The sequence below is a fragment of the Corvus hawaiiensis genome, chromosome 3, assembly GCF_020740725.1.
Source record: "Corvus hawaiiensis isolate bCorHaw1 chromosome 3, bCorHaw1.pri.cur, whole genome shotgun sequence".
NCBI classification, from domain to species: domain Eukaryota; kingdom Metazoa; phylum Chordata; class Aves; order Passeriformes; family Corvidae; genus Corvus; species Corvus hawaiiensis.
This window is the reverse complement of record NC_063215.1, coordinates 54,513,930-54,526,114: the sequence shown is the minus strand read 5'-3', so window position 1 is coordinate 54,526,114 and position 12,185 is coordinate 54,513,930. Positions and strand designations below refer to the sequence as shown.

The 12,185-nt window shown below is 46.9% G+C and overlaps 1 protein-coding gene across 1 annotated transcript; it reads right to left on the bottom strand.

The window, feature by feature from the left end:
* Positions 1-387: 387 nt before the first annotated feature.
* HEY2 (hes related family bHLH transcription factor with YRPW motif 2) lies at positions 388-11,815 on the bottom strand. The gene is made up of 5 exons (XM_048299172.1): positions 11,603-11,815; positions 10,364-10,442; positions 10,176-10,259; positions 7,461-7,542; positions 388-2,607 (listed from the first exon to the last, which is right to left on the bottom strand). The coding sequence occupies exons 1-5, from the start codon at positions 11,683-11,685 to the stop codon at positions 1,931-1,933; spliced, it is 1,005 nt and encodes a 334-aa protein (XP_048155129.1). The 5' UTR covers positions 11,686-11,815; the 3' UTR covers positions 388-1,930.
* Between the last annotated feature and the right edge of the window lie 370 nt (positions 11,816-12,185).

Here is a 12,185-nt window from a genome sequence, read left to right as displayed (position 1 = left end):
GAACTTGAAGTAAAAACTACCTCCTCTCATTCCATATATTTAATGATGTCATTGGGTTAAAATTTTCACCTTCAAAACCCTTTGGAAAGCTGAACCTAGAAACCTCAATGATGTCTGGGGCTCTTCAGGGTGGACAGATAGGTCTGTATCTTTAAGCATACCGTCAATGCAGAGCCAGTTTACAAGCCTGAAAACCAGTGTTGATTTGCTGGTTTTCCCTGCCTATTCCAAAGCACGCTGGACAAGATAGGCTTCCTGGCTGAGCAAGGGGAGAAGAAGAGTACAGAGCAGCCAACACACTTGTTACCAGTGGCAGAAAGCAACTGTGAGTCTGCAAGTATTCTCAAAAGCAAACAAAAGCTGCAACAAATGATCCATAAAACGCAGTCAAAAAGGACTTCATTTAATTAGTGATATGTAAAGACTTTTGCATAGAAAAAAGGTTAACAAAGTAATGCATAAAAGACCGACTAGGTACAGTATTTTTAAAACAAATATTTTAAAGTATATTTTGCATAATGTTTAACATTCTCAATGCTTATTGCTTTCTCCACACAGCAGAGAAATCAAGTGCATAATAATACATGCTGTGTTTTATTTTTATTTTCCTTTTTTTTTTTTTACATAAAATCTCTAGCTCTTGACTGGTTGTATTAAAATACTTAGGTTATTTTAAGTCACTGTAATAAAAAATGAAAGCAAACCATTTTATGCAGCACTAGTTATCTGGGTATTGACAAAATAATTTACTCACATCCCATTAATACATTCATTTTGGTTTGGAATCAAACCCACATTACACTGTTGGCATGTTAATAGCCAATTTAAAAATTGTCCCTACCATAACTTCATTCATACCCAGAGTGATCATTCTCCCAGAAACTGATAGTAAAAAGAAGAGGGATCTTGCACTGAATTGGCTAAAAGTAAATGTCCAAATACAGCTAAATAAGTTAAGTTGAACTCTTACAACACTGAGTCTCTTGTATTGGCATGAATCAACTGTATCCAAGTGTGCACACTTTAAATAGGGGGTTACTTCTGGGTGCATGAAAAATTCACTGTTTGTGCAGATAGGAGCTAGCACCATGTTTAAGCCATAAAAATGGGTGCCTCAGGGCTCACAGGCAGCGCTGAAACGTTCATTAATCCCAGCACTGATAAGATAATTGCTTTTGCCAATGCTATGCTAGACGTCCCAATTTGGCAAGTCTGTACAAAGAAAGTGAACTAAGGAAGCGAGAACTAGGCCTGTCAAACTAAACATTCTTCCTCGGCAATCTTTTGGCTAAAAAAACCTCTCCCCTTCAAGAGCACGCTCTGCCCTGGAAAAGTATCCTAGTTCTGAAGCTGAATGCAGAATTTCATCTCTCTCCCATACCATTTCCATACCTGTGCAATGTTATTTGTTTTAGCAGAACACACACATATATATATATACTTGTTTATTATTTTTTCAATGTCAGGCACTTACGAAACTGGAACTCCTTTTCTAGCCTGGGGAGACCTGGTAGATGCAATCCCTCACCTTTCTGCCAAACAAGGATGCATAGCTGGAGAACTATTAGTTCTAATGTCTACGTATTTCTACGTATTTTGCAGGAAACCTCTACATGCCGGTATTGTCACACTGTTATGAAAGCCATTGCTGCTCCCTTAAGGTGCCTCCAGTAGACAAACTGAGAAGGAGAAGAAGGTGTCACCCCGTGTCCTCTCCAACACCTGCAGTGAGGAGGATAATTGTGCCATTCCTCGGTGGGCTCGCCAGCACCTCTCAGGCCCTTCGGGTGAAGGCTGAGCAGGGAGGACACACCGAGTCCCGGAGGCTGGGTGTGGGTGCGGGGATGCGTGGGCTCGTGGGCGTGAGCACATGCACGTGTGCCGAGAGGGAGAGGAGGGAGCTCGAGTGGGAAGAAGTGGGGTGGGGAACTTAAAAGGCTCCAACTTCAGTCCCCCAGGGTCGGTAGGGTTTCGTGCCGCCCCCGGTGCCAGCCTGCTGAGGGCTGGCAGTGGCTGACACGGCCAACGGAGGGGTGATGGCGGTCGCCGCTGCGACGGCGGCGGCCGCGCTGGGGGGAAGCATCGGGAAGGTGCCGGTGAAGGAGAGGGGGAAGCTCTGGGCAGCAGCTGTGGCTGCTGCAGCCGCGGCGTGAACAGTGGCCGACAGGGACAAGAGGGAGGTAGAGAGAGGAGGGACACAGGGAGCGATGCTGCCAGCGGAGGGAACTCTGAGGGCGGCATCGGCGTGGGCGAAGGTGGCCGTGAGCAGGGCGGAGCCGTGCGGGGGCACGTCCGAGGAGAGTCTGCACGGGGCAGCATCGGAGGCCTGGAGTCCGTTCGGCTGCAGCAGAGCGGCCGGGAGGTGGTGGAAGGCGGCTGCCCAGTGGTGAGGGTGCAAGGGGTGGTGGTGGCGGGCCATGGAGGACGTCATGGCAGCAGCTTCCCTCTGAGAGGCACAGGTGCTCAGGTGAGACACGAGTCTAACACGCAGGGGGTCGGACGTGTCGAGACCTTCCACCGAAGTCAGGTACCTCGCAACTTCTGTCAAGCACTCCCGGAAGCCGATGCTCATGAAATCCATGGCCAGGGAATGAGCATCAAAATAACCTGCAAGGGGAGGGCAAAAGATGTGTTGAGTGTGGAGCTGGCCAACCCAGTACTGGCTCAGCCACCGCATTTCCCGTTTGCCATTTAAGGGTTAAGATGTGCAACAGGAGAAGTTTGTTCTCTGAGCTGTAAATGATCTCTGTGACCACCCCTGTAATGCAATAGGCTGCAGTTGTTTATGCAGACAATATACAAATTAAAAGAATTAAGTCCATAAGACACTTAAAAAGATACACGATGCCTCTCCTGAAATTCCTCAGCAAGCTGCTGCAGTGCAGTGTTGATCCTGTATGTGTGAATGAGATGCTTATCCACACAAAGAAACAGGCTGGAGATCAGAGAGCTTGCATGTACTACCCTGCCTTTTCTTCCCTACACTGGCATTCATCCTAACGCTTTCAAACTATTTCTTGACGTTGAGAGATAGTTGTAGCTGCTGCCAGGGTCCCATCTACTTCACAGAGTCATTAAGACAATATGACATACGGTGTTGCTTAACTACAAACGAAAAACATCTTGTGATGACTCTGCACACACACAATAAAAAGCTTTACTGAGAAAACGTTTTATGTAATGCCATTGCTAATTTGGAGATGGAAGACTGACAGTCATATGGCCCATGAGGTATTTCAACAAACAGCAACTGGAGCTCCACAGGCTTGGGACAAAAAAGCATTTGAAAAAAAAGTCTTATTAAATGCACATGAAAAGATACTCCCTTTCTAAAAGGGTCGAGCATAAAATCTTGTTTTTAAGTTGCAGCTCTTGAACCACAAAAACCTATTCCAGTTTTTGGAATTTTCCTATTTTAGTTTAAATGTTGTCTCCTTGGGGGAATAATATCCTATCTGCTCCCAAGTTGGCATGGTGTTTTTCCTCTCACTTGCAATGAAAATTTTTAGGTATGCATGACTGTGATGTGTGTCAGCATATACAGATCAAGTGCCCCTATTATGGTGAAATGTGGCAGCAATGCCTTGTACTCTGTCATGACTATATCTCTGCCTTTCTGAAAAATGCTAGCACTTTAGATGGTTTTTTTCACTTGAATCAATTTTCAAGCTAGAGACAAGTGCTTCTGTCGCTGCATGCCTGCATTATAGAATTAACCTGGACACATGTATCGATGTTGCCCCAAATCCCCTGCCCACTATACACTCCATCTTGCCAAATCACGACGGCACTTTTGCTGCAGGCCTACTTGCTCATCTGAACCTGAGAGAAACTGTGGCTCAGCAGCAGATGAGCGAACATGAGGGGTTGAGGACTCCTGACAGCAAGCGCTGACTCCTCACAGCTTTCTTCCTGCCAGGTCCACAGCGACCAATGGTTTGAGTGAGCTCCTGAGAAACAAAGGCCAGGCGTGCCAGCAGTGATGAGATAGCAGGGTACCTCCTCGGGTGCCAGTCAGCCTGGCATGGGGACTGCTTCTGCACAGGAGGCTCCAGGACCTCCAGCAGCTTCAGAGGGGCTGATGCACAGCCAAAACCACTTCCCAGCTCTGGCCACAAGTCAGCCAGCCTGGGAGTCCTGAGAGCACTAGGCTCAAGCCACGGCTTCCCAACCTCCCTCCCTCCAGACTGCAGGAGATGTGGGGGATGTGGTCACCAGCTTCCCCTGAGTCTGGGCTGCTGGCTCTGTGACAAGCTATCCCAAAGCCCTGGTGATCCTGGCTCCCTTTCAGTCTCCTATGGTGGCCGAGACATGAAAACAGAGGGTAGATGAGAGCTGGGACTCCCAGGCTCCACTATATTTTGATGGTTATCTTTTCCCGGTTTCCCCTTCACTGGCTTCCCCCTTCTGAGAGAGACTTAAAAATGCTGTTTCTCATTTCCTTCCCAACCCAAGAAAATCCTCCACCATGTGCACACACCAGCATTTTGTAGTGAATGGGAAGTCTTGGTTTTACTTCATCTGTCCTGGTAACCCACCTGCGCTGCACACAGGCCACCGGTCACTTGAGCTACATGAACCCATGCACTGACCCAGGTGTCACCCACTCAAGATAAATTTGCAGCGAAGCTGCAATAAAACCACACTGAGTTCTCAGCAAGCAACTCACTGTTGACAAATCACTCCTCCCCTGTGCTTGCTTGCACCATCAGCAAAAAGCCCTGGCCTTAGGCCAAAATAATAACTCAACGTGAACAGGAGACCACTGTCCACACCTGCGTCAGGGTGGTGGAAACACGGAGTCTGCACAGTACCTCAGAGGCATCTGCCTGCCTGCCCAGGCAGCTCTGAAAAGCAGAGAAGGGGCAGAAGCCATCTTGGGTTTTCTGCTGTGCCCGCCTCGGGATCAGTGTGTTGAGCAATGCCCAGCCCCATCCCAACCTGCCGAGCCCCGTGCATTCCCCATCATGGATGTCCTCCTTTCTGTGTGAGGAGGAGGACAGCCCTCAATGCAAGGGAGCATATGGGTAATCAGGACCCATTTCTCCTTCCTGCAGTAGTAAGTTTTTGCTCCTGGGAAAAATGATGAAACTAATTTTTTTGCTGATACAAAAAAAACCCCTTCTGGCTCACAAGATGAATTACAAAGTGAGAATAACTATACTTGCAAATAAAACAAACATCTACTTTAAAAATACTCTAAAAAATTATATTTAAAACTGTTAGTTAGATTGCAAAGTAAAACATTAAGTGAGCAGGAAATGCAGGCTTCAACTTTGCCCAGTACAAATTCTCAAACCTCTTTTTCTTAGTTTCTTAATCTGTGCAGTGAGATTACTCTTATCTCTAGGACAGAAGGAGCAGATAAAGTTGTAGTATTTGTGAAGCGATCGGTTATTATTTTGATGGGCCACCCACTGTGGGTCATGGTGTGAAAGGCAGCTGTGGAAATAAGCCTGCATCACTTCTCCCCCCGCCACAAAACTTCATCCTTCCCCGCACTGCCACAGCCATGCCAGTGTCAACTGGGGCAGGAGAGACATGGCAGCAGAGACCAATCAAGGAAGAGCGCAGACTACGAGACCTGGGACTGCTAACAACATCCAGCTTGTCCAGCTGCAGCCAGAGGCTGGGCTCCACCAAGACCTCTCTCTGCCCCACAGCTCCCATCCCAGGCACTTTGTCCCTTGCTCCACTAGGCCACCTGACCTGACCCATTTATAAAGAAATCCCCTGCATACTTTTTTTGGGCGGAGAAGCAGGGGAAGGAAGCTTCCTGATAAATTAGGTCTCCATTTGGGTTCACCTCCTGGCCATCCTGCTGTTGGGGCAGACATCGGAGGGGTGGGAGCTGCTGCAGCTCCTCAGAGGAACAATGTGAAGCGGGAAGTGGGGGTCTGGCCGGGATAGCTGAGCCACACGTCGCGTGGGGAGGATGAAGAGAAACTGCCACCACTTCCCTCAGCAGCCGAGTGCCGTGTGCTCCATGCACCGAGGGAGACAGAGCTTGTGGAACACCAGCACGCAACCACACAATTAGAGACAGCACCATCACTCAGACACACAGAGGATCCGAATCACCTGAATCCAGACTGCATGACCACGATCAATTCTGGCGTTTCATAACTTCCAAGAGTGTAGCTTTAGCAACTAGAGTGCTTTCTCAAGGATTTTTTACAGATATACAATAACTTTCTTTTTAAATTTTGCACATTTTCTAAGGAAACAAGAGGCACGTCTGTTACCTGATGGGCAATAAAGTTCCTTTCATCTCTTATCAAACAAGTTACCCATAAATTTTGAGTTTAAATGGACTCCTAGGAAAAACTCCTTAACACCTAGAAAAAAGGTATGTCAGCTTGGTGTTAATTTTCACAAATAACAGAACACCAGCCTTCAACATGCTTTCCTATAGCCATCTGTTGTTAGGCATGCATTGATTCTAAGCTGAGTTTTCCAATTGCGGCAAGGTATGGACAGGAGCATAATACAGTCGTGCTGAAAACTTTGATCAAAAAAAAGTAAGAGAGAGAGAGAGCAGCAGTTTCTTTTCTAGCCTTTACCTATATGGCATAGTGGGTGAGAGAAGAATCAGATGGTCTCCATTACAACAATTCAAAGCATGATCATAGTTGATGGCACGGGATGTGGGACCATGCTTACGGAATGCCAGCAAATTTTTTGCTCCAAATAAGTTCCAAAATCATGACTACACAGAACACCTCGTGGGTGGCTGAAACCATTTGGCCTCCAGCCTTGGGACTGTCAGCTTGCACAAGCGAGGTACACCCGACTCCCGGCGCTTGGCTGATCTAGTGGGTCAGACAGTGCAGGCACCGTGTCATGCCAGCACCCATTAACAGGCAGCTACGCGGGCCTCCGACACACAAATATAGCATAGAAGTATGAGTGCAGAGAGCATTGCCTGCCCATCTGCTTTATCAGACACCTGGAGCTGCACAGAGCAAGACTGGGTTTTGTTCTGGTGAATGAGATGGTCTAACCTGCAATTGAAAAGTCTTTCCAGAACAAAGAAAACATTTAAACGTAAATTAAAATTCTTCTCCGTTCACTTCCTTTGGTATAGCTGCTCAATAATGAGGTTTAGCATCAGGTTTTTTGCTACACAATTGTTGCCACAAACCTCCTGTTTATGTTTGGTGTTTGTGTATTTGTTTTGTCTCCCTGTGCAGATTTCAGTGCTCTTTGGAAACCCCAAACAAATCTCTGACTGGGCTGCCTGTGAATGAAGCCTTTACTCCCACAGTGTTATGAAAGCAAACACAAGCCCAGGGTCAAGTGCTTCTTTTGTCCCAGTAGTTCTTTCCCACGAGTTCAATCCTGCCATTAGCATTGATTTCCACTCCTTTAATCTGGAAACGCCTATCACAGCTCCTCAAAGCACTTTTTTGGCCAAGATTTCCCCAAATATTAGAAAAAAAAAATCGTTGGCTCCTTACCTTTACCTCCTGTTGCCTGCAGCATCTTCAGATGATCCACTGTCATTTGCAGTATTTCCGCTTTTTCTAATTTGGCAGATCCCTTTGAGATAAGAGACATATATAAATAATAAAGGCTTACGAGTACTAGAAACTTTAATTTGATATACTTTCCACTGAGCTCAGCCTTATGGTTTCAATTTCCCCTATCATTAGGACATTCTCAGCTTAATTCTTTCGTGAGCATCTGCTTCCCAGACTTTGTCTAAGGACTAATACCGTCTCCTATCTACTGAAACAAGAAGCAGCAGCACAATTTCCCTTTATTAGGGCTATAGCTCAGCACAGCTCTGGCCTTGAATGTAGTGCAGAGATGACATCTTCATGAAATGAGAGAAATATGTAACTTTCTGGACTTCCTTTTTAACAGCAAACACAAGTGGAGAGCTGGCAGGAGGGGTCTGTGTGGCCATCGATTAACCCTGCTGCAACATTATTTTTTGTGCTATTACCGGTAGGTGTCCCTGCGGACACACACCCAGCACTGCCCCTCTCTTAATGGCCTGTTCATTTTCAACACGTCATATGGCTGCTGAATATTCCATTCTCAATTTTTGACTGAAAAAGCTGCCACACAATCCACAGTATTTTAAGTTAGTGAGAGGCCTACTTTGCAAGGACTAAATACTATGAAAGAGTGTAGCTCTTCTGTCAGTAAAAATCTTTTCTGACACAGAGTAGCTCACAGAGCTACAATAGATACTGGAAAAGTACAAAATACAACTCAAAAGACAGTATATCAGTATATAAATAAAACTATTTTGCTTGGTAGCATTCCCTTCAATATCTGGAGCACACCCAGACAACACAAATGTTATTCCAGTGCAAGAGATCATCCCTTGGCATCAGTTAAAATCAGGGCTGTGCAAGCTGCAGCCAGCAATGGATCGCATCCTGCAAGCCAATTTTTTTTCTCTTAGTTATCATCTGGGCCACCTCTCTGTCTCGGCAGGCTTCACCCAGGTTGCACATGTGTGAGTTGGGCAAAGCTTACACCGTGCTCTGCAGCCCTGCTTCAGAGCACGCATCTCTGCCACACTCAGGAGCAGCACGGTGGCTTGGGCAGGGAGGGAGGCGGAAGCGAAACTAAAACTCCAGCTTGGAAACTCCAGTGAGCTGAATGTCAAGGAGCTGGGAGAGGACTGATGACTTTGTCCTTGGCATATTGCAGGAAAATGGTGGGACTTTCTGATTCCAATACAGCACATGCTCATTTTTAAGGCAGCGCATTTTTTTCAATCTGCTTATTGCTTTCAATGCTTTCCTCGTACAGAGGTTGGTGCGCATGTGAATTTTTGGTCAGAATTCCCTGTTTTACATGCAACTACATCCTGTAGTTTTCTCAGACTTCATCTTTTCCATAGACACAGTACAAGCCGTCTCAGTGAGAGTGACTAATAGCTAAAAACTGCATGGCGCTGGGTAATTTCCAAGGGCTCTGCAGGACTTGTTTTATAATGTTTGTGGTTTTCACGAAATAAACAATAAAATGGGACAAACAACTGTTGTCTCTTGCCCCTGTTTATCTAGCTGCAAATATCCCTGACACTGTTTTGCCAGAACCAACGCAAGGGCACAGTGACAACTACCAGTTACTAAAACCATATTGCAGGTGACACAAGTGATGGTCTCAACCAATACCTCAACTTTTTTTTCTAGCCAGCTTTTGCTCAGGCCAGGGATGAAACAGGCCGAATACAGTGCGGTGTTTGCCACGTAGTTACCACTTACATTCAGCATCTCTCAATCCTGCTCTCAGACTTTACTTTCTGGGGTTCTTTATTTACTATTACAAGGAAGTAATGTTATTTGCTTTCAGATGTTTCATTTTTATTGAAACATAGTGTCAGTTGCACATACCCATAGATCTTTAGACACTTCCAGCGAAACAGGAACAAGTTTAAATACTGAATCAAAGCCCAAAAAATAAAATTCAAGATATGGAAAAAACATAATTTGAATGGAAAAACCAAAATCCTTTTTTTTTTTTTTACAAAACATTGTATCCTAAGCTTTAGGTCTGTAATTTCATGACCAAGGAGCTGAACCAACATTAACTGGATCCTTCCAGACCTCCTACTAAATACTTTCTCACTGAAAGTCTGAATATATCACTGACTTCACTAGCTCACACAGCATGGGCCTATTCCACCTCCTAGTGCACTGGTTCTAAAGAGTCATCTTAAAACATGAATAATCCAGACTGTCTGCTCCCTTTTCAGGAAACTGGATTGATTAGTTTGCAATGGAAAGTATAGATTTGAAAATAAAGGTCTCTTAAAGTAGCGGCAAAGTAGATTGTATTTAAAGCTTTACACAGAAGGCTAATTCACATACAGGTTTGGGGGAGTTGTGCTGGGTTTGTGTATTTTTTTTTTTTAATTTAATACAGAGTAAAGCACATTTTTAACAAAACCACTACTGGAATTCATCGAAAGAACAGAGGCAACATGAACACAGTTACCCTTAAGGGAAAAACAAACCAAAGAATGGAAATGTTTTTCAGCCTTATAATGAATTATGTTTCTAATAGTTTTGCCACAACAAAGCATTTTATTGAAGTGCCTGCTTTGTGCCAGATCAGGACACATACAGTATTATTTTAATGAGATTTACAAGAGAACTAGCATTGCCAGATGAGATACAGAATTTATTTAAAAAAAAAAAAAAGCTTACTTGTTTTTCAAAAGCAGTTGGCACAAGCCGCCTCAGCTCTGATAAACTGTTATTTATACGATCACGGCGCCTTTTCTCTATAATCTATTCCCAAAAAAACAAAACACATTAAGTTTATAAAAAATGAAGGGCAAAATCACAGCACATATGCAAACTGTCAAATGCAAAAATAATTAAATGAAACATACCCCTCTTCTTTTCTTTCTGGCCATTATCTGAGATGTCGTTGTTGGGGAATTTGATCGAATGACAGAACTATTACTTTGCCTGCGAAACAATAAAAGTACATCAGGTGTTGCCCAACTTGACACCGCTCTTTGAAGATACCTTAGGTCACCATATTACGTATGCATAGTCCCTCTCATGCCATTTTCAATGCTTTTAAGATGTGCTTTGCCTTGCACATTGTTTTTGAAGACTGAGATACATTTCAGTTCTGACTGCCCCAGCATGCATTTTGAACTGACAGAACACTCTGTTGGAAATAAAGTCCTTTTCTGGAGACAGTTTACTGTCCAGCACAGCAGATATAATTTTCTTTGCATATGTAGCCCTGCCTACCAAGTACAGGCTGAAGAACCAGGCCCAAATCTGCATGAACTATCTCTATATGGCAACAGCAGTGGTAAGTGCACATACCTGATGACACAACCTCAGCCAAGCCTGCTGGGTTTTGACGTTGCTGCCCATTGCTACAGAGTCGGTAGATGCTCAAGTACAATGCCAGGTGCCCAGGCTGGGTCTGTCGCATTGTCCAGTGGCAGGAGCAGAATTCAAAATCTGCTTTTAATACTATACTGCCCGGGAGTACAAAGTGGCTTTTATTTCATCATGAGTGAGCAAAAAAAATTTCAAGTAGCTTTTAATATTAATTTAGCCACTGTTGAGGACGAGATGGGGCTCTGGTGCACGGGCCTCTAAATTGGCAGGAGCAGCCCTCGGTGTCCCCGCAGCGCGCCCAGCCCGGCCCTCCCTGGGCAAACAGCACTGCTCGCCCCCGGCTCGCACGCGGGGTTTGCTGAAGTTCAACTGCTGCGGATCCCTGCTTACTTTCCACGGCTCATTTCCCACTGGCGCCGGTTCCCTTAGGTTGTTCGGCCTGATCAGGAGCGATTTTGCAAAAGGTCTGATTGCAAATGGCAAATTAAGCGGAGCTAATGAACCGCAGCCCGGTGGCTCGCAAAGCTACTGGAGTGCTCCGCGTAATTTCGAGGCTCGGGCAGCCCAAGCACGGGGCTAATTTTTGGTGGGCTATGAGCGAGCTGCCAGCTGACCTGGAGGGGAAGGTAACAGCTCTGCCCTCGGGGGGCTGCCGCCCCCCCATCCCGAGGGGGTGTCCGTGTGTCCTCCTCGCCCTGCCCTAGCTCGCGGCGTACCCCTGCCCGCGCCACCGACAAAGACGGCGGCCCCGGGGCTGCCCCACTTACCCCGAGTAGTTGTTCTCGCTCCCCACGTCTATAGTTTCGTCCATATCGCTGTCTGAGGTAGTTTCCTCGCAAGGTCGCTTCATCGTGTGCACGGCGCGGGAGCAGAGATAAATAAATCCGGAGGGGCTCGGGGCTCGGCTCGGCTCGGCTCGGCACGGCACGGCGCGGCACGGCACGGCTCCGCACCGCCAGCAGAGCAAACCCTCTCTGAGGCGCTTTCCCACGCCGCGGCACAGCCTCAAGCCCGACGGCCCGCCCCCGGCAAGGCCCGCCCTGCCGAGGGTGACGGGCGGGGGCCGCCCACCGGCGGGGCGCGGAGCCGTGCGGAGGAGCGGGCGGCCGCTCGACGGGGGCCTGGCCGCCCTCGGCTCACGGCAGGCGGGGAGCGGAGCCGGCACGGGCCGGGAAGGGAGGGGCGCGAGGTTCCGAGCATCCTCAAAGCTCGGCCTCCGGGGAGAAGAAGCGGCACCGGGCTCCCAGCCCTCCGATGCCGCCGGAGGAAGCGGAGTGGCCGGGGTGGCCCCACTGTCCGTGGCTCACCGGGCATTTGGGAAGATCTTGCTCCCCCTCGCACATAAGACAT